The sequence below is a fragment of the Chinchilla lanigera genome, unplaced genomic scaffold (assembly GCF_000276665.1).
Source record: "Chinchilla lanigera isolate Chin_1 unplaced genomic scaffold, ChiLan1.0 scaffold00008, whole genome shotgun sequence".
Lineage (NCBI taxonomy): Eukaryota > Metazoa > Chordata > Mammalia > Rodentia > Chinchillidae > Chinchilla > Chinchilla lanigera.
The window spans coordinates 5,044,306-5,071,185 of record NW_004955409.1 but is presented as its reverse complement, the minus strand read 5'-3'; the positions used below and the strand labels follow the sequence as shown (position 1 = coordinate 5,071,185).

The 26,880-nt window shown below is 41.3% G+C and overlaps 2 protein-coding genes across 2 annotated transcripts in view; one reads left to right on the top strand and one right to left on the bottom strand.

Annotated features, from left to right (window-relative positions):
- Shc4 (SHC (Src homology 2 domain containing) family, member 4) overlaps nt 1–26,880 on the bottom strand; it is a 111,144-nt gene that overhangs the window by 40,167 nt on the left and 44,097 nt on the right. The window contains exons 3-5 of the mRNA XM_005376697.2: nt 24,158–24,221; nt 13,416–13,535; nt 403–456 (exon numbers count right to left, since the gene is read on the bottom strand). Of these exons, the coding sequence (XP_005376754.1) occupies nt 403–456; nt 13,416–13,535; nt 24,158–24,221 (238 nt within the window). The remainder of the gene's footprint in view (nt 1–402; nt 457–13,415; nt 13,536–24,157; nt 24,222–26,880) is intronic.
- On the top strand, nt 3,439–5,144 carry Eid1 (EP300 interacting inhibitor of differentiation 1). The gene has a single exon (XM_005376696.2). It carries the CDS (start codon nt 3,528–3,530, stop codon nt 4,095–4,097), a length of 570 nt encoding a protein of 189 aa, XP_005376753.1. The 5' UTR covers nt 3,439–3,527; the 3' UTR covers nt 4,098–5,144.

The following is a 26,880-nucleotide window of genomic DNA, read 5'->3' as shown; positions in this document are numbered from 1 at the left end:
TGACACGACCCCCCGGCCCAGAAACACTGCAGTATGGAGTTAAGGAAAGACATCCGACCTGCAGAGTAAGAGACAGAGGCCTCCACAGTTCGTGGCAATGAGCACCATATGACCTCTTGGTAGAAAGGAACCACAAGTTCTCTCTCCGTGGTTCATTCCAGATTAAGCCAAGCTGCCTTGGTTGACATGGCCCATGGCAAGTTGGCTTCCTCTTATAGTCCAAGTCCAATTGATGAGTGGAGTCTGCCTGAGAAGAATTCTGAGGACTGGCACTACATGTACACAGATGTGCTCGTTACTCATGACTTGGATGTTTGTTATCAGTAAGAAGCTTAGCACCATACTATCAACTCATCCACTAATCTACTCTTACAAAAAGAGCCCTTATGAATGCATACTTACAGGATCCCCTCCAGAAGCAAATGAAATAGATTGCATATGATGATTTGCAATAATCTGAAAAATATAAAACAATGAAACATGTATGATGCCATAAATTACTATTCCTATTATACACAGTGTAGCAGTAATGGACCTACATTTGTTTTGTTTTTGCCTGCTTAATATCCCTTTGGGAACCACCCCACTCACATTCAATAATAATCCCTTTTGGTTTTGTTTTTTATTAGAGCCTTTCATATGCTCAATATGTACTCTGCACTGAGCTATAAGCCCCCCAATAATCTCATTTAAACCCTAAGGTTCAGGAGGGTTTGCAGGCTCACCTCACTGCCCCTCCCACCTTGTAGACGAAGGTCTAACCAATCAGAAAACACTATCTCTCTAGGTACAGAAGAGCCAACCAATGCTACCATTTGTTCCATCACTTTAACCAATAGATTTACCCTCATATATACATATTTTTTTCTATTCATGTGTATTTTTAAGACATTCACCAAATATTCTAAGACCCTAACATTTAAACTTCTAATACGAAGTAGGACTAGAAAAGTGAACTGAATTATTATTATTATTATTATTTTTTTTTTTTTTGGTTTTTCTCCAGTACCAGGAACCGAACTCACAACCTTGCGCTTGCCAGGCAGGTGCTTTTGCCGCTGAGCTAAATCCCCAGCCCCCATGAACTGAATTATTAAGCCAAGAAGATTGTCCCTCTTACTTGGAATTCCAGTTTGCTTGTTTGGAAACCATGGTGTAATGACCAATTTACAGAAATTATTTTTCTACTTAGCTAATAAGGGTTAATTAACAGTTATACACCTATTGATTAGTCTTGTTTTCAGAACTTTGTGACATATACTAAAGCTGCATATATAAGATGACCAAGCAACTTTATTCCTTGATGCATATCCAACAGAACTGAGCATGTGCAACAAGAAACAAGAAAGTCAGTAATTACGTTATCATAGCCCTCAACAAGAAACAATCCCAATTATGATTACTGTCATATTCCAACAGTGGACTACTACATAGCAACATCATGTTTTGTTGAACAAAAAAAGCCAAAAACAATGAGTATCATTTTACTTATTTACATTCAAAATCAGGCAAAAATTATTTCACTTTGAAGTCAGGATAGTGGTTATTTCTGGTGCACATTAAGAGGAAGCAAGAGGATTTCTGGGGTGCCACACATGGTACCTCTTGATGAGGGTAGTGGACTCAAATATGTTCATTTTGTGATAATTAAGCTACCCACACATTTGTGCATTTTCTATCTTCATAGTTCAGTAAAATAATCAATACACAAAGATCACATCATTCCCATATGTCAACAATAGCCAATTAGGACCCTTTATGGGGAGCATTTGATAAGAGTATACCTAAGTATGAAAATAAGAATCATGCAAACCTTTTTAGAAAATTTCATTGAAAGGTATAAATAAGACCTGTAAGTGGAAAGATATCAATCATCTTAACAATGAGAAGACAGTATTATAAAGGTGTCAATTCTCTCCCTTTAATTAATCTATAAATTCCACACTCTTCTAATAAAAATGTTACAAGTGTCACTTATACACTTTTTCAAGCTGCTTCTAAAATTAACATAGAAAAATAAATGTGCAAAAACTTCCACAGTAATTTTTAAAAGAACAAGTAAGCAAGATTTCCCTTATCAGATACAAAACATACAAAGATATATTAAGCTGCTTCTAAAATTCATGTTAAAATATAAGTGCAAAAAGAGCTACGGCAATTTTTAAAGAACAAAGACAAGGTTTTCCTTAGCAGATATCAAGACATACTGAAGTAGAAAAGTCCATTTTAATAATGAGAACGAGACATACAGGAAAAAAAACTTTAAATCTGATTACATAAAAAATAACTTTAAAACTTTCCTATAACAACACTTAAGACAAACACCAAAAGGGAGAATATATTTGTAAAATGAAAAAGTATTCACATGAAGTTATAAGGAATACTTACAAATCAGTAACAAAAACACTAACATAAGACCAGCTAATTCACAGAAGAAATACAAATGTTAGATAGACATATTAAAAGATAATCAACCTTCCTAGAAACTAACGCTATGTAAAATAAATCAAGATACCATTAAATTGAGGAAGTAGTTAAAGTTCAACAAAATCACAAGCAGTGAGAGTGTAGGTATTCTCAAACACTGCTGACTATAGCTAAAATTTGTACAGTAACTTTGGAGAGCAATTTGACAGTATTACGAAAATATGCAAACCCAACGATACCACACTTCCACTTCTAAGTATTCTATAAAAACACTGGCACATGTGGATGTTCATTTATTCACAGTTTACAATAATAATAAAAATTATCCTTGGTTAGGTCAATTACAGTATGTTTACACAAATGAAAAACCAAAAGCAAACTCAATCTTCACACTGCCGAAGCTTTTCTCTTTCAGTTGAAGACAGTAATGCAAAATGCTAAGAAAAAAAAAAAATAGTACTTTCTTCACAAGTACAAAAGAATTCCATGTAAGTCCAAGGGGAGAGGATTTAAAGAATAAGCACCAATTTGATACGGTGGAAAATTAGCTACTGGGAAAAGAAATAGGACTAAATATTTCTTTGCATTTTAAAAAACATATTTATATGTGAAACTAACTTTTTAAGTAACCAAAAAAGCAGGACAGATCATTCCTCGGAGTTTATCTGTGGGGACGGACAGGGTCAGGAGATGCGCCCTGGGATGACGAAGTTCACACCTGAGGCAACCACCTGAGTGGGGAAAGAGGCGGGACAGGGAGGGTGCGCGGGGCCTCAGTATGGCTCCTGGTCACCATTTTCCAGTCCACAGTATCGCAAGCAATGTTATCGTTAAGCAGCTTGAACACCAAGTGATGTCCCTGCCTACAGTCTCTAGAGAACAAGTCTGACTCCAGCAAGTAACACCCCGAGCCCCGCGCGGGTTCCTAGGGGAACCGGAAGCGGCTCCTGCCATCGCTGCGAGCCAGGCCGGAAGCAGCGTCCGGATAGCGCGCGTGCGCATTAGGTGACGCAACTCGCGGCGTTCGCGCACGCGCACAGCAGCCCGTTCGCGCATCCTTCTGCAGAAAGTGCTTTGCTAGTGGTCCCGCGGTTGCAGCCATGTCGGAGATGGCAGAGCTGTGCGAGCTGTACGAAGAGTGCAACGACCTGCAGATGGACGTGATGCCGGGCGAGGGTGACCTTCCCCAGATGGAGGTAGGCGGTGGCGGGAGCCGGGAAGCGGCCCTGAGCGCTGCCCGCAGCGGGGCCGCGCCGCTCCTGGAGGAGGAAGGGCCGATGGAGGAGGAGGAGGGCGCGCAGCCCCTGGCGGCGCCTCGCGGCGGAGCAGGCCTGGCCCGCGGGCCCAGCCCCGGGGAGCAGCCGGGCCCGGGCCTGGAGGGCGAGGACGAGGCTGAGGAGCTGGACGACTGGGAGGATGACTACGACTACCCAGAGGAGGAGCCGCTGAGCGGGGCCGGCTACCGCGTCTCGGCCGCCCTGGAGGAGGCCAACAAGATGTTCCTGAGAACATCCCGGGCGCGGGAGGCCGCCCTGGATGGCGGGTTCCAGATGCACTACGAGAAGACCCCCTTCGATCAGCTCGCCTTCATCGAGGAGCTCTTCTCGCTGATGGTCGTCAACCGCCTGACCGAAGAACTCGGGTGCGACGAGATGATTGACAAGGAGTAATCGGATGCTGATGGCAGAGGAGGACCCGACTGGAGGAGAGACCCAACATTCCGCTGTCTTTGGGGTTCATTCCAAATCGTTCTGTGCCAATGAAAACACTTGATCTTCAAACAGAGAAGTTGTTTTTGTTTTTCAGAGTAGAAGACAAAGACAGTGACTGCACAGTTGTGAAAAAGGAAAAGAATCACGAAAGAAAAAGATCTTAGGACTGTTGACCGGTCTGCTTTCCAAGAACAGCCTGGAACACCTATGGTGTTGACTTTGTTACTGAAGTAGATTATTTTCCTTGCGTTAGGGAAGATCTCTTTCATATTTGTTTTGTTGTAAAGATGGTTTTGCAAGAGTTAATCATGACCAATACAAACTGCCAATACAAGAGCCCACTGATGCAAATTATGTAATGAGGCAAAAAATATGTCCACGAAATATCTTTGTTATTTGGAAGAAAGGCTATTGAGAAAACTTTTAAAATTCTACTTCGTGATCTATCCAAGTTATAGAAATCAAAGACTAAATTTGCAGTGTGAAATGAATTGATTATTCTTCATAATCCCCAAAGGATGGGCAAACTAAAACTATATGTATCGCATGTGCTGTATCCTTAAATGTGTTTCCAAGAGCATCTGAGATTGTACCTGTATCTTGATCATTTATAAAACAACTATACTACAGGAAAATCCATTATCGTGACTCTGGTATTTTTAAAAGTCTCAAAGGTGTCTTTTTAAATTTCAAGTTTAGACATTAAAATGTATGTGGAAGTACAAAGAAGACAAGTTATTTCTAATACCCTGATATTCTGTTTTGCTTGCTGTTTTTCATTTAACTTGACCTATGGAAGACTTTAGTTGAACTTTGTATTGTAAAAACTGTTAGTGAAAATTGTCAGGTAAAAGGAAAGCCCTATATCTAAAAAGACTATGAACAATTAACCTGCCCAGAAATCCACCTTAATATGTGATGTTTCCCTCTGTCTCCTCCTCTAATTAAGATTGTTATTCTTTATGCACCAGCATTGAAAATAATAAACATTTCTTGTTCTGTGTATGTTGCTTGTTGTTTGACCACTAGTATTTCATACATACTTTGTATGCTACTTTTATTGGTATACATTATTGCATCCACTTTATGATTTAAACAACCAATATATATAAAAGGGAAATGACCCAGCTTCAAAACCCAATTTATACGTTGATTTCTGGAAGTTAAACCTAGTAAATTAAACATTGTCTTTAAGAATTTACTAGCCCAGGAAAATCTGCCGTATCATTGAGCTTGTGCTTATTTTACTAAGATCCTGAAGCACCATGAGAATAGTAGTTACATCAGGCTATGCCAAGCAAAATATCAGCAGATCTTAGGATCAGTAAAAAGGTTCTTGATGTTCCTACTCCATGGTGACAGCAAAGGACAGATCAGTAGAGCAGCACAGCCCACAGCTTTATTTATTTTGCATTTATTCCTGTCTCTAGGGGATGGGGGAGGTGCTGTAAAACATAAGACTGACAAGGGTAGTAAAAGTCCAACACTAGCTTGCCTGGGAGGAGGAGGGAGAGCTGGAGGAAACAAAGTAAAATGTTGGCACTGAATCCTACTATCTCCCATACTTCACCTCTTCCACTGCTTTCTCATATCTGGTAGCAAAAGTCAGTAAGGGTAGTATGCAGGCACAGTTGTGTGTGCAGTGTAAATTAACAGTACTGGGGGTGAGGGGCACTGAGGGCCAGGGCACAATTTACTGGCCAGTTGCTTTTACCTGCAAACAAAGATGGCAGGAAAGACAGCCTCAGGGAAAAACAGAAAAACCCCATAAGGTCTAGGAACTGAGAAGGTGTGATTCTGTTTCTCTCTAGGGCCAACTAGGAAATGAGAGGTGTGGGGGACACCTGTTGCATCTGAAGGTTTATAGTTGAAGAAAGAGCATTCTGTAACTACTGTCCTGAGCCTCTGGTGGCTGGTTGTTCATCTTAAAGCTAAGCAGTCAACTGAGAGACCACTGAAATTAATGCATATTCATATTTACTGAAGATGGAAAATAGTAACACTTTTAAATTAAATTTTCTCTTTAGGGTTAAAGTTACCACAAATGGGAATCAGATTGTCTGTTTCAAATTCGGTCTCCACTGGACCAGGAACTCAGTAAACTACTTAATTTCTCTAGCTTGGTTCCTACACTGAAAATAGGGAAAATAGGATGCACCTTCCAAATTGTGAGGATTAAGTGCAGGTGTGTGTGTGTGTGTGTGTGTGTGTGCAGTTCTGGGAAAATTCTGATACTGACTTTTGGGGGTGGGGTGCAGGATGAGGCTAGGAGCTGTAAGGAATTTCATGTGCACAGAGTGTGCTCGGGGAAATTATTTTGCAGCATTTCTAGATCTATCCAGTGTATTATGTTTCCTCACATCAGAAGTCCCACATCGGCTGCCCTCGGGCCACGGGTCTATTTTGTTTGGCTCATGCTAATAATTTTGATTTCTTAATTAAAGACCAACGTTTCAATACAGACATAGCAGCTAAAAACCCAGGTTTTCCCCATTTTTTGCCAAAGTGGAGTATCTGGCAGCACTTGGCTCAGGGCAAGATCTCACAGGCTTTCCTTTCGACGGGAGGTTCTGTCTGCTAGCTTCCCCGGGACAGTGCAGGCAACACTATTTGTCACTGCCTGAGCCACTGTTTCCTCTTAGACCAGGACAGTTCCTATTGTCTGCCTGAACTCCTGATATTTGAAGTTGTTTCTGAGTATCCATTTTCTGACTGTTTACCTTTCTTATCTGTCTGTTGCTTTCTCGATTGAGTAGCCATTAAAACTGGTGACATTTGTAGAAATGAGTAAAGAATTAGTATGAATGGGAGCTACTGAGACTGACAATTTTGCTTAAGGCCCTACAATACTATACAATCCTCTCTTTCTATCTGTGACTAAGGTTCATTTATTTGTGGTCAATTGCAGTCTGAAAATATGACGTGGAAAGTTGCAGGAGTAACTAAATTTTATTGCACACCATTCTGATGAGCATGATGAAAGTTCATGCCTTCACACTCCCACACAGTGCCTACAGGGTAGGTTGTGACTCATCCTTTACCCAGCATGTCCATGCTGTATACACTGCCGGCCCAACAGTCAATTAGAAGACTTCTCAGTTACTAGCCCCACTGTTGTGATATCCAAGTAGAAGCAGCCCTCACTGTATTTAATGATGGGCACAAAGCCCAAGAGTAGTGATGCTGGCAATTGGATATACCAGAGAAGCTGCGAAGTGCTTCCTTTAAGTGAAAAGGTGAAAGTTACTGACTTAAGGAAAGAAAACAAATCCTATGCTGAGGTTGCCAAAGTGAGAACAAAAGAGCATATATAGGGTTTGGTACTTCTGTGATTTCAGGCATGCACTGAGGGCTTGAAACATACACCCCCATTGAGGGAAAGGGGTACTAATATTAAAGTAAAGCCCCCAAAAAGGTTTGTTACTTGAATTTCAAACAAGCCAGGCATGGTATCAACATGCCTTGTACTTCCAGCACTCAGGGAGGCTGAAGCAAGAGGATCGCATATCTGAGTCCAGCTTGGGCAAGTTGGTGAGATCTTGTCTCAAAACTTACATTTTTTTTAAAGGATGGGGAATGTAGCTCAGTGTGAAGGTCCTAGGTTCAACCTCCAATGCCAAGAAAGAAAAAAAGAGAAACTCGAAAACTTGTCATTCCATAATGTATTTCCTCAGTCCAAAATATGGTAATTGTAAAACATCACATGTTTAATAGAATGTTATTTTCTGCCTCGGAGGGTCTATGAAACATTTTAGGGGAGTAATTGGTTACAATCTCAATGACCGGAAATAAATACAAGCACCTGACCAGTGAGTGCTGTCGTCTGTATCTGTGAGCATGTTTTATGTTTTCAGTCCGAAGTATACCTTAGAAGTTAGCAGAAAGGGATTCATTTGTATTTCTTTGTATTTGCACTAGAATTTCCAGGCTTCACTTTCATTAGTTAATAAATTCTTTTCTCCTGCAGCATTCATAAGGGCTGACCACTCTGCTGCCTCATCCCCTGACCATTTTAGCTGCCCTCTTCATAGGATACATAGAGGTCCCTGACATGAAGGATCCACAGTGCCACATCTCTGCTCCCCCATCCAGAGTCCGTCCCTCAGGTGTGCAGGATAGCTCAGAATCACTGGCTGGGTCTGAGCTTGGCAAGATCCCAGCTGTGGTCCCCACTCTTAACGGTAGGCTGAGCGCAGCCCCATTCCAGGCGACCCCTGCAGAACAGTTAGTTGTGAGTGGCCCTCAAGCACACACCATTGATGCTGCAGCCACCGGCAGTGGAAGCTCTCCTGCCCACTGTCCCGGGCCCGGAGCAGTGACACCACCAATGGCTGGCCTCTCTCCTAGTAGAGGAGAAAGAGGCTGAGAATAAACTGTGCCCACCATACGCACCACAACCTTATTCTTCATAAACTCTCAAATTCTGTCGCCCCTGGAAAGGATCACTTTTAAAAATGATCATTAGATCCTGCACAGAAGGCGGCTCTGGCTTTGCCTGCTCTTCTCCCTTACAGAGCTCCCAGGTAATTCAGACCTCCTCACTAAACTCTGGGAGAGCTCATGATTGAAAGCTTTGAGCCTCTATGGTACCAAGCACATGAGCGAAAACTAAGACAAAATTTACATCTAGATGTGTTGAGGTCAAAGCACATGGATGATGGAATGAGGGTTTCACCAGCCCAAAAAGTTATGCATCGTTGTAGCAGTTGATCACTTCTCACGGGGAATCAACTCAACAGAGCAGAAATTTGTTTGGATTATTTCATGTTAAGCATTTCCCTCGAATGTGCCGTATACTGCTGCATAAGCAGAGTATTCTGTCCTTGAACTTTAGAAATAAAGCAGCCCTCGAACCTTGTATTTCTATATTACTGAAACTTTTAGAGTTGCATAGATTATGCTTTCCCCATGAAGTACTGGGTACATATATGAAAGAGCCTCTGAATAATAATAATAATAATGGCTACCACGAAGCTGGCACTGTGCTAATAGGTTTACATCGGGTATCTCATTTAACCCACTAAACAGCCCTATTACACATTTACTGCTAAATTTATCCCCTCAGAAACTCCATGAGTAGGCACTGGGACTTCCAGTTCACTGAGGATGAAAACCGGAGTTCAGAGTATTGCAGCCACTGCTAATAAGTTACAAAGCCACTATTTCATCTTCTATGTGATCTCAGTCCTCAGTGTTCTACCATCCCCAGTGCACACTCAACCTTCTGTGAGTCCTTGATCAACAGCAGTCCATAAAATAAAACCTTAAATACTCAGAACCTCAAATTACTACATATTAGACAAGGAAAAAACAGACTTTGGCACATATAAATAACTTACTAGAAGGAATGTAGTTTAAAAATTACAAGCAAGTCAAAAAGTGCCATAGTTTAGCCTGGTGCCTACACAAGATGTGTTTTTTTAAAATATGGGGAGTGTTTAAATAAAAAATTATTACAGTAAAAGACACATTGCCATGAATTTCCCTCAAAATGTTGCCCCTCCCTGGAAACACATTTATCCCGTTTTCCTTGCCACTTTCTGAAGCAGTTTTGGAGTCCTCTTTTGTGAATATCTTTAGTCATACTGTCATGGCTGCCTTGATGTCCTAAAGCGATTCAAAATGTTCCCCTTCCCTGATCTTTCTGACTTTGGGGAAGATCCAGAAGTTGCAGAATGCCAGATCTGGTGAATAAGGTGGATGAGAACACACTGTCATGTCTTTAAAAGCCTGTCTTTCTGCTGGATGGCACTGGACAGCAGCATTCATCAGATTTTTGATAATACATCCTACAGACACTCACAAAAGAGGACTTCCAGCAAGGTCATGAGTTCAATTCCTGGTACCGGAAGAAAAACCAAAAAAAAAAAAAAAAAAGAAAAACAAAAACAAAAGAGGACTTCCAGAACTGCAGCAGAAAGTGGCCAGAATGATAGGATAAGTGTTTGAAGTGAAGGACAGTGTTCTAAAGGGGCCTAATGGCAATGTGTTGTGGGAGACAGCACTGAGAATATGTATGTGAAGCATTTCCCATCTAGGCTGTAGATGTGGCCATCCTGACAGGTCAGCTGAGAACTCTGCAGACAGAGTGTGGCATGGCTTGGAGGGAGGCCATAGCCCTGTAACCCAGGATGTAAGCAGATTTTCTGTACTGTTCCCTAGCCTATCTATTCTAGCCTATTAGCTCAGCTGTCCCCAATTCTATCAGCTCAAGTAGAACATGTACTTTCCTTGAACTATCTTTTGAGCTCCTTTCTTGTAGAATGCCTTTTGTTCTCATTTAGTAAAGAACACCTTTGTTCTCGTTATGTATTTAAGACAGTGTTCTCCTTTAATAAACAGAGTGGCCGTCATCCCTCTGCTCATGTCACAAGTCTTCTTTCGTTATGTGACCTGAGGCATCAGAGATCAGCACCATCATCCCCAATGGTGATTGGAGATCCCCAATGTTAATTTGGGAACTACATGTGTGTTTTACTATAACAATCTTTTTATTTTAAATGTTCTCCATATGTTTGGATCACCGTTTGTGTATATTTTATATTTGCTTCAGCAAGGCTGTTGTCTTGGTTACTTTTCTCTTATTGCTGAGACAAAATGCCCAGTGCCTCAAATTAAGGAAGGAAAGAGTTCATGGTGGCAGAAGGTAGCAATAGCAACAAGAGCAAAAGGGGAAGAGCAAGCCTGCTTTTCTCCCTTATATTGTACATAGGCTACCTGCTCTAGGGCAGGTGTAGCACTCACACCACCAATCCCAGCACTAGATAATGAATGAGTCACAAACTCTAGATTCAGCTGCCTCCAAAAGCCCACCCCCCATGACCACATGAGGCTTGAGGGGACATCTAGACACACACCATAACATTCTGCTCCTTAGCCCTGCAACGACTCATGCACATCCCTTTATGTAAAAGGCATTTAGTCCATCTCTAAGAGTTGCCAATGTCTTAACAGTTTCAGCATTGCTGAAAAGTCCAAGCCCCAAGTCTCCTCCAAGATATAAGGCAATATCTTAGCTCGGAGCCCCTATACAAATGAAAATAAAGGGAAACACTTCTAACATTCAGCACAAGATATGTTTCATTTCAAAATTTACAATCAGGGATACAAAGGAAGGGGACCAAAGCAAGTCCAAAATAGAGCAGAGCAAACATTAAGTCCTGAAGTTCCACATGAATCATCTGAGGCAATCTGGCAAGTTGTGAGCTCCAAAGGCCTTAGGTGGCTCTACCCCTACAGCACTTCTGGTGGTTGTAGCTCCCATGGCTTCTCTCTTGGGATCATTTTGCTTTCTCCTTGCAGGTGTCCTCAGATGATCCATGTTCCTGGTTCCTCCAAACTTCTGGAGTTTCCACTGCACCTTTGGCTTTAACCTCACAGCTTTATACACTGCCCTCTCAGGGTACACTGCCTGGTCTCCCAGCCTTTCTTATATCTGGGAGGAAGCCTTCTTAACCCCACAACTGTTGTATTCTGTGTGCACCTAAGACCAGCACCACATGGATGATGCCAAGGTCTGCTGCCAGCTAGAGCAGTAGCCAGGCTCCCTTCTCTCTTGGCTGTAGGGGAGTGGAATGAATTCTGAAGAAGGAATTTTCTAGGCTGCTGCCATTCTGGAACATGGTGCTCTGTGGCTTTCTTTTCAAAGCAAAGTCTTTCACTTTTGCAGTTTGGGGGCTGCAAAGTGTGGAGTCCTGTTGCTTTTTGTGATGCCCTCAGACTATCTTTTCTATTCTCCTACTCCTTCCCAGCAATCAAGATTTCCTTTGCTCTATCTTTGCAGTCCACAGCTCTACTGGAACTTCCCTTTTAGCCAAATTCACATTTTAAATCATTAGGCTGGGCTCTCTGCCCTTGATTCTTAACATAAATCTGGCTAAAAGCCCCCAACAGTAATCATGCCATCATGGCTACTATTTGAATGCCTTGAAATTTCTTCTACAGGATTAATTAGTCCATTGCCCTTTACCTCAGTCTCAGGCAGTCTCTGGACATGAACAAAATACAGATAAACTTTTTGCCAACCCATAACATATATCATCTGGAGTCCAACATCCAGTGCAGTCCTTCTTTCCAGGAGAAACCTCCCAAGCCAGATTTTTACCAGCCTTTCAATCTTCTGAGCTCTCACCAGAATGTCCCATATAAAACAACCTAAGGTGCTCCAGTTCTACTTTTTCATCCAGCATCTCTGAACCTTTCTAATCTCTTCCCACAAGCCATTCCCAAAGGCTCTTGAACTTCATGGTCAGGTATAGTCATAGGAACAGCCCCACTTCTGGTACCAAATTCTGTCTAGTTACTTTTCTCTTGTTGCTGAAACACAATACCCAATGTCCCAAATTAAGGGAGGAAAGGTTGATTTAGCTCACAGTTTGTAGAGGTTTCAGTCCATAATCAGCTGGCTCCAAGACCAGGTGGCATTGCAGAAGGGCAACAGTTCATGTCAGTGGGAGACAGCAAAAGCAACAAGAGCAAAAGGGGTTGGGGAGCTTCTTTTCCTCTCTCATATTATATGTATGTTACCTGCTGTATGGTAGGTGTAACACTTACACCCCTAATCCCAGTACTAGACAATGAACCAAACACAAACTCTAGATTCAGCTGCCTCCAAAAAGCCTGCCCCCCATGACCACATGAGGCTTTGTGGGGACATCCAGACACAAACCATAACAGCTGTTCTATGAGAAATGAGGTTCACAGTAAAAACTCAGGTGTACCATAGAATCAAGAAAGAAAAAAAATGTTTGTACCATAATACTGGAGAAAGCTTTCCAACCATACAAGTAGGAGAAAAGTGTCTCCTACTTAGATTTTAGTTGCCTAGAACATCTACACTGATGTCATCTTTTCCCTCTGTTCCTCACCTGCAACCCAGTCCAACATACTCAGTTATGATCACGGATTTGCTTTTCCTCTGGGGAAAGCTTGGAGAGACTCATCAATGACCAAATCAAGGGTATTAGTTAGCAAATGCTGCATACTATGTTCTTCAAACTTTTGTTCTTCATATGAAGCCAATGAGGTAGCAGCAAGTATGTAAGCAGTTAAAAGCCAGTGATAGTTTAGTAATGCTATTATTCTAATTATTGGAAAATAATTTCCAATATGGCTGGCCCAGGATTTATGCCTAAATTTATGCAAAGAGTTTTATTTTTCCATTTTGGCTTATTAAACTGTGAGCATACTCTCTCTGACACTTTATTCTTATCATTACTCTCAGACTTCCAGAAAAACAGAGCTATGTTAAACAACAAGTAGCATTCACTGTCTCACCTGCTGGTTGTCCAGGTTCATCAGTGTGAGGCTGCATGTTGAGATGGTCAGCTTTATATTCATTCCAGAAAACTGAAGATTGTTTTTGCCAAGAACTGCTGAGAGGAACTTAACAGGAGCCTTTAAAAAAAAACAAGACAACACTGTGAGTTATGGATGTTGTTACAGACTGGAGATGTTTTCTAAATGTTAAAGATGGACCTTCCTCTCTATTCTACTTTATGTCAAACGAGGTGGGTGCTTTTTCATTAAAATTTTTTTTAAAAATTGAAGTGCAGCAAATTCTTTCATAAGTGAAATCCAAAGCCTCAGAAGTTTTCTCATTCTTTCCTTTTCACCAAGTGCTCTATGTCAACGAATTCCTGGGCGAGTTCAGAGCAGATGGGCTCCAGTCCGTCCCAGTACACATGTAAACAAAGAAAGAGCTGGTAATGCAGGACTCCTGCCATCAAAGTCACTGAGTGCTTCAGGCCATCTTCGCTTCAGATGACCCATGCTGGAAATCCTACCTCTGGCCACTCTTTCTAGGTCAATCATTGTTTTCAGACGGTCCTTGTTGTTAAAATGGGCAACTATTACTAAGACTCCTTTCTCTGTTAATTCTTAATAAGCTCACTTACCAGAATTTACTAAGGGAAATGTAAAGGAAGATCCTGGGGAAATGGGTACGTTTTGATAAAAGTTGAAATTCTTTTCTTGTTGTTCTGTTTTCTTGAGACAGGGTCTCACTCTGTAGTCCATGCCTTGAAATCACTATGTGGCCAAGCTGGCCCCAAAATGCAACAATCATCCTGCCTCAGCCCCCTAGGTGCTGGGCTTAGAGGAATACACCACCACACCAGGCTAAAACTTGAAACTCTTGATCAGAGACTTCTCAGGAAGAGTACAAAATGCTTGAGAATTATAAAGCCAAGAGGTACCAATACATAGTGAGAGGTGAAAGGCAGGGCCAGCCAATTTCTTCCAGCAGATGTGCCACTTAGCAGCTATATGACCTTGGAAAAATGACCTTTTTAAGCCCCAACTTTTTTTTCTATTAAATGTGATTTTTTTAAAAAGCAGCTACCTCACAAAAGCTGTTGTGAAGATTAAATTAGATGATAAATGGAGTGCATTTAGTATAGTACTTGGCTAGACATATGAGAGGAATTTATTATTATTATTATTTATTATCATTATTGTTATCCTTTCCAATGCTGAGATTCTAAGAGGCAGTTTGATAGATTTAAATCCTGTGATGGATGTTTGATTAAGTCGTGCAATCCTCAGCTGGAAAATGGGCAAAACTGAGGATAGAAATTTAGTGATTGCTTAAAAAAAAAAAAAAAACTACTAAAAAAAAAAAAAAAAAAAACTACTACTAGGCAATCAATGGAAAAACAGTTTGTTCTTCCCACGGTCTTACTTGTATATTTACTCTTATTTGATCCCTTCTGGAACCACACCAAGATGTTCAATATACATTGTTGAAATTCAGTGCATAGGTCTTTATTTTTTTCCCAATGCCAAGCACATTCTAAAATGCAGTGAAAACATGGGTAAAATGTCCAAACATCCTCAGTATCACTTTATCATCACACTGACTCTTGATCTGCTTTCTTCACCTTCATGCTGCCCTTGACCAGAGAAGCCACACCGTGTAAGGATTTTTTGTTCTCTAAAATGATGATATTTAACAGCAAATCACTCATTTGCTTCCATAGAGTTTTTCCCACGCTAGTTTTTAAAAAATTATTATTATACTAATTAGATAATAATACTATCTCATGCTCGATAAGCATTTTGTTATTTGTGAGGAATGGTTACAAACATCGTCTTAGTCTTGCCCTCAAAATAACCTTCACCTCACTAGAAATGCTCCACACGTGTTTACTGTGTAGAGGAAGACAGAGTCTCTCATTGTTACTAGAAATGACATGAGTTCAAGTAAGCCACAGAATATGTGTAAGTGTGGTTTTCTGTGGGCATGCAGGGTGGGGAGCACACAGGACTGGCAGTGAGGCAGACTGGGTTCAGCCGGCCAGGTGACCCAGGGACTGCAGGGGAACTAGCTGATGGTCCCCAGGGGCTCCCTGAATCCCTGTTATGTTTTGTGTCTGGATGTCCCCCCAAAGCCTCATGCAGTCATGGGACAGGCTTCTAGAGTTTTTGATTGATCCATGGTCCAAAGCTGGGGTTATGGGTGTGAGTGCTACACCCGCCCTGGGGCAGGTAGTTTGCGTACAATATAAGGGAGGGAAGGATCCTGCTCTGTGCTGCTCCTCCCTTTTGCTCTTGTTGCTTTGCTGTTTTCCACTGCCATGAACTGTTGCCCTCTGCCATGTGTCACTCTGCTTTGGGGCCAGCTAAGCATGGACTGAAACCTCCACAAACTGTAAGCTAAATAAACCTTTCTGTCCTTAAATTTTGGGCATCATGTGTTTTGTCTCAGCAACAAGAGAAAAGTAACCAAGACACCATGCTTCTCAACTGTTGTGGAAAGAGGAGGCTGGATGGGAGAGTGCTGGTCCCCATTTTACGAATAAAGAACTCCTAAGATAAGGAGGCATGAGTTGACATCCATGAATGAATTTGTTGGTATTGACAGAGCATAGTGGCTCTTTGGCTTCTGTATCACCCACACTCTCAAGAACTTCCAGGTCTTTTGCTTAGTAGTTTTAGGCTCCCTGAGCTAGTGATGCCAGGCTGGAGAGGCAGAAGGTATCCTGGGTAAGGGTGTAGATCCCACAGGCTGCCTGCTGGGCCTTGACCCTGTTCAACAACCAGGTCACTGGGCAAGTTCCTTAACCCTTGTGTGCCCCAGTTTCCTCACCTGTAAATGGTGATAAGTAATTAATAGAACTAGTTTAGGTTTTTGAAAATGTATTTATTTTTTGAGATAGGGTCTTGTTATGTTGCCCAGACTGGCCTCAAGCTCATGCCTCAGCTTTCCAAGTAGCTGAGGTTAGCTCAGGTGTGAGCCATCATGCCTGGCTATTTGTAGGACTTTTGTTTGTTTGTTTTTAACATAATTAACAAAATATATCTATATCTATGTATATAGATATATAGATATATAAAAAGAATAGCTAGGCATGGCGGCCATGTTACTAATCCCAACACTTGGGAGGTGGATTGCTGTGAGTTTGAGGCCAGCCTGGGCTACACAGTGATTTCAAGGCCAGTCTGAACTACAGAGAAAGACCCTTTCTGAAAAAATCACACACACACAAAAAGCATAATACCAAATTTAGGGACACAGCAAAATCAGTGCTGAGAGGGAAATTATAGCTATAAAACTTTATATTAAAAGAGACAGATTTAAGGTAAAAAGCCTAACTTTACAGTTTAAGGGTCTAGGAAAAGAACAAATTAAACCCAATGCTGGCAGAGTGAAGGAAATAATAAAGGTTAGAGATGGAAGATTTAGAGAGTAGAAAAACAATACCACTGCCCTGAATACTCACAGGTAACAACAGTTAGGATGACAATTGTATTATGTGGTAGGTTTGTTATGTGTAATTTTTACTATAGTAAAAAAAAAAATTGGAAAAGAAGAGAATAAACAATGCAAAGTGCTGGGGAAATTCTTTGCAAATTTACAGTAAAAGACACATTGCTATGAATCCACTTCAAAATCCTCCCCCTCATTTCAAACACACTCACCCCATCATTCTTCCCACCTTCTTAAATAGTTCCAGAAGTCCTCTTTCCTGAGTGTCTTTCTAAGGTGTGAACAAAAATATGATGACTGGGTGGCTACTCAGTGCCATCCAATAGAAAGGCAGGATTGTCAAAACAGGGTGCTGTGTGCTCACCCACCTTATTCACCAGCTCTCACACTGCCACTTCTTCCCAAAGCCAAAATGACCATAGAAGGGAAACATTTTGTACTGTTTCACGACCTGGAGGCAGCCACAACAGCACAACTAAGGATACTCATGAAGGAGGACTTCCAGAGCTGCTGCAGAAAGTGGCAAGAATGATGAGATGAGAGTTTTTGAATCAAGGAAGAGTATTTTCAAGGGGATTAATGGTAATTTATCTTTTACTGTAATATATTTTTAAAAATTTAGATATTTACTGTATTGTTCAATTACCTCTCATACGAAGCACTCAGTAAGTATTTATCAAATAAAAGAAATGAACTTCAAAATTTTTGTCTTTCTTCATGAGTATACTTTCTGACAAAGAGGATAGCCAGGTTTGTTATTTTTTGTTTTGGGGGTTTGGAATCCCTACACCTGAAATAAGAAGATCTTAAATGAGTGAGTCTGTTTGTTAGGATCATCCAGCTGAAATATCCTGTTCACAGAGATGAAGAGGAGAAGGAGTCGTCATCATCTAGATGCTGCTTTGGGACCCTGAGTTCCATCAATGAAACCAGTAACAAGAAATTCTCAACAGAATTCAAGGGCCACTTATCAGAGTTTTCCATGGCTCCTCTGAGTCACTCTGGGTGACATGGGGTTTAGCCCTATGTAAATGATGAAGAATGGTAACAAAAATTGAGGCAGATGACATAAAAATAAAGCACTAAGCTAGGAATCCAGAGTCTTGACTTCTATGGCCGGCCGTGCCCTTCATCACACTAGTAATCAGCTCTTCTCTGAGTTAAGTTTAGTAGCTGGCAACATGAAAGGGGTAGACCAGATGATCTCCAAAGATCCCTTTCTTCTTAAAATGTCCACTGCTTCATGATTTAAGTACTTACCTGCTGGTAGCAGTGGGACCTGGAAGTTGGTGGAGGCAGGACAAGACCACAGTGCCTAAAGCAGTCAGGGTACCTCAGTCTTGAGAAAAGCATCCGGCCTGGACAACTTCAGTCATTAGTTGCTAGGCAACCTTGTAGCGTGTGATACTAACTTTACAAGGGTATAAATAAACGCACCTACTGTTCTTCAGTCCTCTTTCCCCACCTAGTAAAGAGGCCTCCACCTGACCCAGCTCCTGTCTCTGGTCTTTATTTTCTAAATCCCCTCACTGTTTTCTCCTGGGGACCACTGAGAGACCAACAAGTTCTGACATTTGGTGCCTGAAACAGGGACCCCCAGTAAGAAGAACTGGTAGGCAGGAGGACACTTCTCAAATTTTTGTGCAACAGGGTAGAGAAGTGGATTGGTGGGTCAATAGTTAGCACAGTAGTGTTAGATTGACATACCAGGTGTAAAGAATGCGACGTGGAGGCCAGGTGTAAAGAATGCGACGTGGAGGTCTGCTGACCTTAAAATTTATATAAAGAGATATAGGCTTCAGAGAAGGCAAAGAGATACAGGCTTAAGAGAAGCCAAAAAGGCAACAGGTATATTGAATTACTAGTAGTTAAAATGGGACAGAGTCTCAAGAACCACAGATGTTTATAGATGTATATAAAAATGTTTATTGTTTTCTTGCTTCCTGTACTTACCTTACTTTTTAAGACCACCATGAAGGACTTAACATGGAGCATTATTTTAAAAATCAACCCCTGAATGGGAAAAGGAAGGCAAAACAAAGGTACCGCAGATAGAGCTTGAACCCTCTAGCTTTGCTCAATCAAAAAGGAAAAAAATTCTTTTAAATTGCACATGGCTAGTTTGTCCACCAGGTGGACAGGTGCAGGCCGGGTTCAAGAAGGGCCTCGCGCTCCAGTCCTAGGCAGACCCAGCTGGGACGCCCCCATCGCCTGTTCATTCACTCGCCCTGTCCAGCCACAGCATTTGGCACATGCCACCAACTATAAGCATGTGTGCCTGGAACCAAATGTGCGGGCCATGACCATGGCGCACCCTGGCTCTCCCTGCTGCCATCGCCGCCACCATCACTGGTACTGGCATACCCGCTATTGGCACTGGAAATTCATTCAGTGCAGAACAGTACCTGCACTTGAAATCCTGGCAAAAATGGACATCGAGCGGCCAGAGTGGGAGCACCAAGAACAGATGGGGCACCTCTGCCATACAGCCGCCTGCCGGCATTGTTTGGGCAGATGGAACATGGGCAATGGAGCCCATTCCCTGTACTAGGTCAGAACAATCAAGCCACTGCCAGCAGCTCGCCCAGCCGCAAGGCCATGGAGCAGAGGCTGCAGCCAGAGACAGGAACAAAACACTATTCAAATCACCCCAGACTCTCGTATTGCTCAATTGGTCATTCCTTCTTTGACAAAAATTTCAAAATTATAAATAAAAAAGATATATTGGGTTAAAAAATAGAAATTAATTATTTAAAGCAAAAACATTTTAAAGGGCTTTTAGACACAAGTGCAGATGGACTCCAGGTGTGGCAACTAGAGGTCCACAATAACAAAGGTGCTAGATTGATGGCCTAGAGGGACGCAAAGGCAATTCCTTTTCACAGGGAATAAAGCCTCACAGGGAATAGAGCAGGTTTTAAAAGGGAAGCCTTTACACCTTCCCCTTAAGGTGATTAATTTAAAAGGTTGTTTCCATCCACAAGATAAAAACAGTTTGCCTTTAGTTTAAAAAATGGTATTCCCTAAGGTTTACCTTAATGGAGATATTTTTAAGATTACTTAAAGATAATTCCCATAAATAAAAACTTCGCCCCTTTTTTTTTAAAAAAAATGTATATTTCAGTGATGGCTTTGATCTTCTAGAGTTATAGTCAAAATTTTCCTCATTTTAGCTTATACAGCTAATAAAACTGTCTTATTTTAATTACAGTCTTCTTCTTGACATCATATACAGGATATGCTGCTGATTTAAAAGGTTTTATAACTCTTTAGAGCTCACATGATTCCTGGTGAGGTTGACTGCCTGTTTTACAGTCTTAAATTTATTTGATATAAAAAAGTTTTGATACTTTACAAAAGGTATAAATGTTTGGAGTACAATGTAAAAGCAAAGGGGCTTAAATAGTCGCTTGATTTTGACATCCTATTTAAATAAGGGCAGGCCTAGGTGGTAGCCTCCAAAGGGTACAAGCTATGATAACTATTTCATATTTTGGTTACCTTATCCTACAAAGACAAACTACCTCAACCTGTTCAAATCAATCTAAAATGATTTTCAGGCTTTATTTGGTTATATTAATTGGCTCCATCTAGATTTGGGGCTAATTTCTCTGGTGTTATTAATTGTCATTATCCTTCAGACAACTTAATTCATTTTGCTTCTCTTTTCACAGATAGGCCATCTTAGCATAAGGGAAGCTATGTGATGGCTTCCTCTTCCAAAAATAAGAAATGGGCTTCTCACTGTATGATCAAAATTCAATTACAAAAACAAAAGGGAGAATCTTTCCCTATGAAATTCACACCTCAGCTGTGTGTGGTAGTGCACACCCGTAATCCCAGCACTTGGGACACTGAGGCCAGAGGACTGTTGTGAGTTTGAGACCAGCCTGGGCTACAAAGTGAGCTCAAGGCAAGTCTGAACTACATAGCTAGACCCTGTCTCAAAAAGACAAAACAACAACAAAGAATTCACATCTCATAATAGACTTCACTTGTCAATATATACTATTAAGTTTTTAAAGATTTACAAAAGATGGAAGTACAGCAGAAGAAAGACAATTCAATCAGGTAAAGCAACAAGAGCTAATTTGGTATCAAGGATATATTTGTGTTTTGCTAGAGCATGCTGTCTGGCTGTATCACGAAATCAGATCTTGAGAAAAAGTTGACAAGAATAATACTAGATCTCACCTGGGGCCTATTAAAGAAATTGACCCAGAATGGCCAGGACATTGGTAACTAAAAGGGAAATCAAAGGTCTGAATAGGTGATAGAGTATACAGAGAAAAATGAGCTGAAAGTTACCAGTGTTCTTAAGACAAAATAAAATATAAAAAATGTATATTAATTATAGATAAAATATTATATTCCTTCCAAATTTTTCTGATGAGCAATCTCTGCTCAATGATAAGTAACAAAATCTGACTAGACTATTTATAATTACAAATTTCTAAAATTGTACTAGAATTACTATAATTCAATTTGGTCAAAATGTATTTGAGTGCACTCTGATTTTGTAAAGATATTTGCTTGTTTGTTTGTACTGTGTATGCTTGTCATTCGTCTATTTGTCTGCCATTCCATGAATAGCTGTTCCCTTTTTATTTGAGCTCAATACTTTTTCTCATTTGTTCATAATATAATTTGGGTTATAGACTTAAAAGCATGCTTTCACCTGAGTTATCAGCTGGTCTAAGTAATATCAAAATTGGCTTTCCTCACAGCTCATAAAAAAATTTAGGATAATGAACAAAACTTCCCTAGAGTGGGGACAGATTATTGAACAAGACTCCAGTTGGTGAATAGAGAAGTGGTCAACCTTTGTTCATTAATAAGGAGCCCCTAATAATCTCCATAGTCTCTTGGGAAATACCCTAATAATTTGGTCATTGATCAAAAGATAAAGTCTTTCAGGAAAAATTACAATAAAGTTTTCCCATAAAAGATACTCTTGATATTAAACTAAATTAAGAAACAAAGGTTTTCACATGTGTATGGCAATACATTAGTGTTAATCCCATGGTGTATTAAATGTATTCATGATTCTAGATGTACAGGTTTTCCAAACTGTAACACAAGGATTGCTTATTGTGATGACTTTTCTTTCAGATTCAGAACTCTGCCTTTGACAAAAAAGTTGTGATTTACATCCCATTAAAGGACAAAATATTAGGTAAAAGCTTATGTATTAGATAGAGATGATTGGTTAAAGGGTTACTCTGTGTCAAAATGAAAAATTAGGGCTGGGGATTTAGCTCAGCGGCAAAAGCGCCTGCCTGGCAAGCGCAGGGTTGTGAGTTTGGTTCCCGGTACCGAAGAAAAACCAAAAAAAAAAAAAAAAAAGAAAAGAAAAATTAGGTATATGACCAAATGTCATCATGATGGTCATACTGCAATGTTATGTTGGTTTTGATTCCTAAATTTCTGTGTAAAAGTATGTAACTGTTGTCTGTTAAGGTTCTATAAGGATTTAAATATTAGAATATCCATGGTTGTTAGAAAATAATGGTTCTATTTTATATTCCAAGATGTTTAACATTCAGATAACATAATAATATTAACCTTACTGCCTCCTGACAGTGTAATGTCATTAAGCTCCTCTTCTGGATATTTATTTTAACAACTGAGATTTGGAGACCAAAACTTAGAAAGATCTATGGGCTAAGAGGACAGCCAATATTTTGGCCCTAGTCCTCTGAGGTCAGTGAGGACCCAAGACATAACAGAACCTTTGCTGCAACATTCTATAATTCAGTTGTGTCCCTAATCTTCTGATCAAGGAGACTATGGGACCACAGAGGAAAGTTATTCTGTGAGGAATAGTGTGCCTAAGGAGAGTCACCAGGAGAGAAAAAAAAATCTCTCAAGCTTTCCAGAAAGCAACTTGGTCAAGCAATGGCTGTGACTCATCCAGATGACTGACACTGACAGAAGATCTAAGAGGTGCTGTCCTTGGCTCCAAGGTAAATCCTGAGGAGACTTAACTGACCTTGATACATAGCAAAAGGTTGATTAATACAGGTCTCACCTTAACACAGTCTTGAACTTCCAGCAGAAAAGTGTAGCACAAGATGTATACAAAGCAATGCCATAGTAATATGTTAGCCGTAAAAGGTTCAAATCACCAAAACTTCTGCCAATTGCCAGCTAGACTGGTAACTGACCACTTTATGGATATTTGGACTGTACTCTCCAAGCACAGCTTTTCCAGCTTCAATTAAACACCCATCATTTATAAAACGGAGAGACATGTTAGGAGCCACTGGAGCTGGACATTGGTTATATGAGTAGAGGCAAGACAAAGCCACAGTGCCTAAAGCAGGCAAGCTAACTCAGTCTTGAGAAAAGCACCCTTCCTGGACAATTCAGTCAGTTACTCGGCAACCTTGTGTCTTGTGATACTAACTTTGCAAGGGTATAAATAAACGTACCTACTGTTGTTGTCCAGTCCTCTTTTCCCATCTGGTAAAGAGGCCTCCACCTGACCCAGCTCTTGCCTCTTGTCTATCTTTTCCTCATTCCTGCAGCCATTCCTCCCAGGGGTACACTGAGAGACCAACAAGTTCCTACGCTTACCTCAAGAGCCTTTTGCAACTCCTAGGTGGGCTTTTCATCCTAGGGATAATAGCTTAGCAACAGTACTACCATTAACATAGAAAGTAGAAGGTCTAATATATGCATATCCCAGACACTGTTATACACTTTGCGGAGATTACTTCACTTCATTCTTATAGAATCTTCTATGGGAAGTGCTATTTTCTCCCATTCTACAGATGAGGAAATCAAGGATTCATCCAATAAGTAACTTGTCCAATATCACATAACTCTAGGATGGCAGAGGCAGGATTTCAATCCAAGTACGTCTAGCATCAAACCTTTCACTTTCTTTCCGCGTGGATAGCCCCTTCCCCTCAGGTGTTTATGACTTCACCTCTATGCTTGTCCACATTGGAAAACTGGCCAGGAAGTCCAAAAGGTCAAAAATGTTAAAATGCGAATCACATACACTTATAGAACATTGACACTAGAAGATGCCAAACTGGCCGTCTGGGTGAACTTGGAAACCTCATGGGACAAGCATGGCATCCCAGGGAGATGGGGACACTGTGTTAAAGGCGGGTAGGCACCCCTATGTCACACGTGTCGGCTCGGAGAGCACCTTTGGGTGCAGCTCTGATATCGCACCATCTAAGAAGAGCCAGGCAGGACCTGGTGTCACGGGATGAGACAAGCTATCAACTACTTTGATGCCACCTGTGCCACAGTTAGAAAAAATGAAAACCAAGAAAACCACATCAATATTTACCTTTCGCTTTTTAATGGCTCCACTGGCCCCGGGAACAGCTTCACACAGGCGGCTTATCGCTTCCCTACAGAACAGAAACCGTAGAAAGACTTAGCACGTTTCCTACACACCATACGTGTTCAAGAAATGTCAGAAAACAGTACGGCCAAGGTGAACACAGACAGAAGATGAGGCCGACGTAGAGGACCTTCTTTTGCTCTGCAGCACTGCAGGAAGCATGCTGCTTACAAACCAAGAAGGACATAGCAACGCTCCCAACACAGAAAACTATTCTACAGCAAGGATACCCACTATTCACTTTATTCTCCCACTTCCCCCGCTACTTTCTGATTCATTTTCAACGGTACTGGAGATTGAATCCAGGGCTGTTGCACTGAACTACGTCTCCAGTCTTCTTATTTTTATTTAGAGGCAGGATCTTGTCAAGTTGCTAAATTTCCAAGGCAGGACTCAAACTTGCAATCCTCCTGCCTCAGCCTCCCAGCGTGCTGGGATTACAGATGTGCACCACCATGCCCCACTTCAAATAGTTTTTTGTATTGTTGATTTTTTTAGCCAAAAAAGAGAGGCTGACCTTTCTCACCCATCATGATTCTACCTTTAGCAAAATCCTCACTGCAGTGTTATAAATAAAAAACTTCATTGAAAAACTTAATAGTTCAACCCCAGCATTTGGGAAGCTGAGGCAGGCAGATTGCCTGGAGGAGGAGTTTGAGGCTAGCCTGGGCTACATAGTGAATGAGCTCAAAGCCACCCTGAACTCCATAGTGAGGCCGTCTCAAAAAAAAAAAAAACAAAAACAAAACAAACAAAAACCCTCAAAAGTATTTGAGCACCAAAGGCGATTAGATATAAATGAATCTGACAACAGAGGAAGTCTGAAAGGATCGCCTCAAGATGGGCTCAAATGGAGCCTTATTGACCAAGCTGCTGCCACCAGGTATTGAGCTTTCACGTAATTTCGCAGAAGAAAAGAAAATCAATATCAAATTTCCTCCTTTGCTCATTTTTCTGCCCGTCCTATATGTGCACTTCCTGAGAACAGCAGCAGTAAAATAAGTAGCTGGCCCTAATGGATGCGGTGGCGGAGGAGGAGGCATCCTCTCCTCCAGAAATGCAGATCTAACTAAAAGCTTTTGTCTCTGGGACCCGGAGCTTTCAGAACCAACGCTGTTCTCTGTGTAATCCGAGGCATAGCTTGCGGCTTTCCACCCATACATTACAACTTCTCACGAGCAAATGGAAAGTGCGGGCCTTCTCCCTGGATCCTTGGGGATTTCCGCTCAAATTAATAAACTGTACACACATAACCCACCATGCTGTGCTGTAGCTCTTAATATATTAGATGTTATGATGATATTTTCTATGAGATTTTTTTTATCCCCAAAGAAAGGGAGTTGCCATCAAAGTAAGCAATGCAGATGCATTACTAAAAGCTGGTTAGTGTAGGACGCTGAGCAAAACAGTGTTCTTCTAGAGGATGCTGGTGAAGTATGCAAATTCGCAAATTTCCACCTTTGCTTATGTCTTAGGTCCCGATCTCGTCTTTCTCTGGAGAAATGAAACTGTTTTTCAAGGTATTTTCTTGTGTGCTTTTTGCACATTTCCCAGCCACCGAAGGGTAGAATTGGTCTCTGGTTTGCCATATTTTCTCAGGAGTTGGTGTTTATTGTTTCTCTAGTACCCCAACCTTCGTTCTCTGAAGGAGAATACAGAAGGCTGGCTTTAGAAGCTCAGTGGTTTGATTGACGTTTTCACTCATTCTAGTGATTATTCAATAATAGATGAGACTGGCATCGTTGATCCAATCAGACCTCTGGTAATTCCAAAAACACCAGCCACACACCCCACTGTATTGATGGCATTTAGGTAAAAGCAGTATAAAAAAGGCAGATCTTTTACTTGAGGAGAGCCGTTCGGGGTGCGTTGTAAGTGGCTGGAAATAAAAGGAGAAACGAAAGCAGACACTGCTAATGCCAAACAGAGCAGTAATCGATGTGAAGAGAATAGTGTCTCCTCGCACAAATCTGAATGGGAGTTAGCACAGCAGCTTCCAGGAGGCTGAGAGAGCGGACCTTCCTGGCAGAGTGGGGCTGGGAATCCCAGACAGAGAAGAGCATGCGCAAACACACCAGTGCATCAGGCGTGCAAAGCGTGTAGTTTGACACTGCTGGAGCACAAAGGATGATATGAGCCTAGCACAATCGTGCACATCTGGCTGAGGCAGGAGGATTGAAAGTTCAAAGCCAGCCTGGGCAACTTACTGAGACCTTGTCTCATAAAAATTTTGTTTAATTTTTATTTATTTTATTTTATGTTTTTGTCTTTTTGAGACAGGGTTTCACTATGCAGTTCAGGCTGGCCTTGAACTCATTTTTCAGCCCAGGCTGGCCTCAAATTCACAGCAATCTTCCTGCTTCAGCCTCCCAAGTGCTGCGATGACAGGTGTGCACCACAGTGTCCAGCCTTAAAAAAGTTTTTTTGAAAGAACTAGACATGTGGCTCTCTGGAATTGTCCCTGCCTAGAATGTGTGAGGCTCGGTTCAATCCTCAGTACCTCAAATAAAAAGAGAGAGAGAGGTAAAGTGTGAAAGAGCAATAGTGAATAAGAGGTAACAGATGAAGCCGGGTATAGGGGTGCATGCCCTATACTCTGGGAGGCTGAGGCAGGAAGCTCGAAAGTTAGAGTTCAGCCAGGGGAATTTAGTAAGACCCTGTCTCAA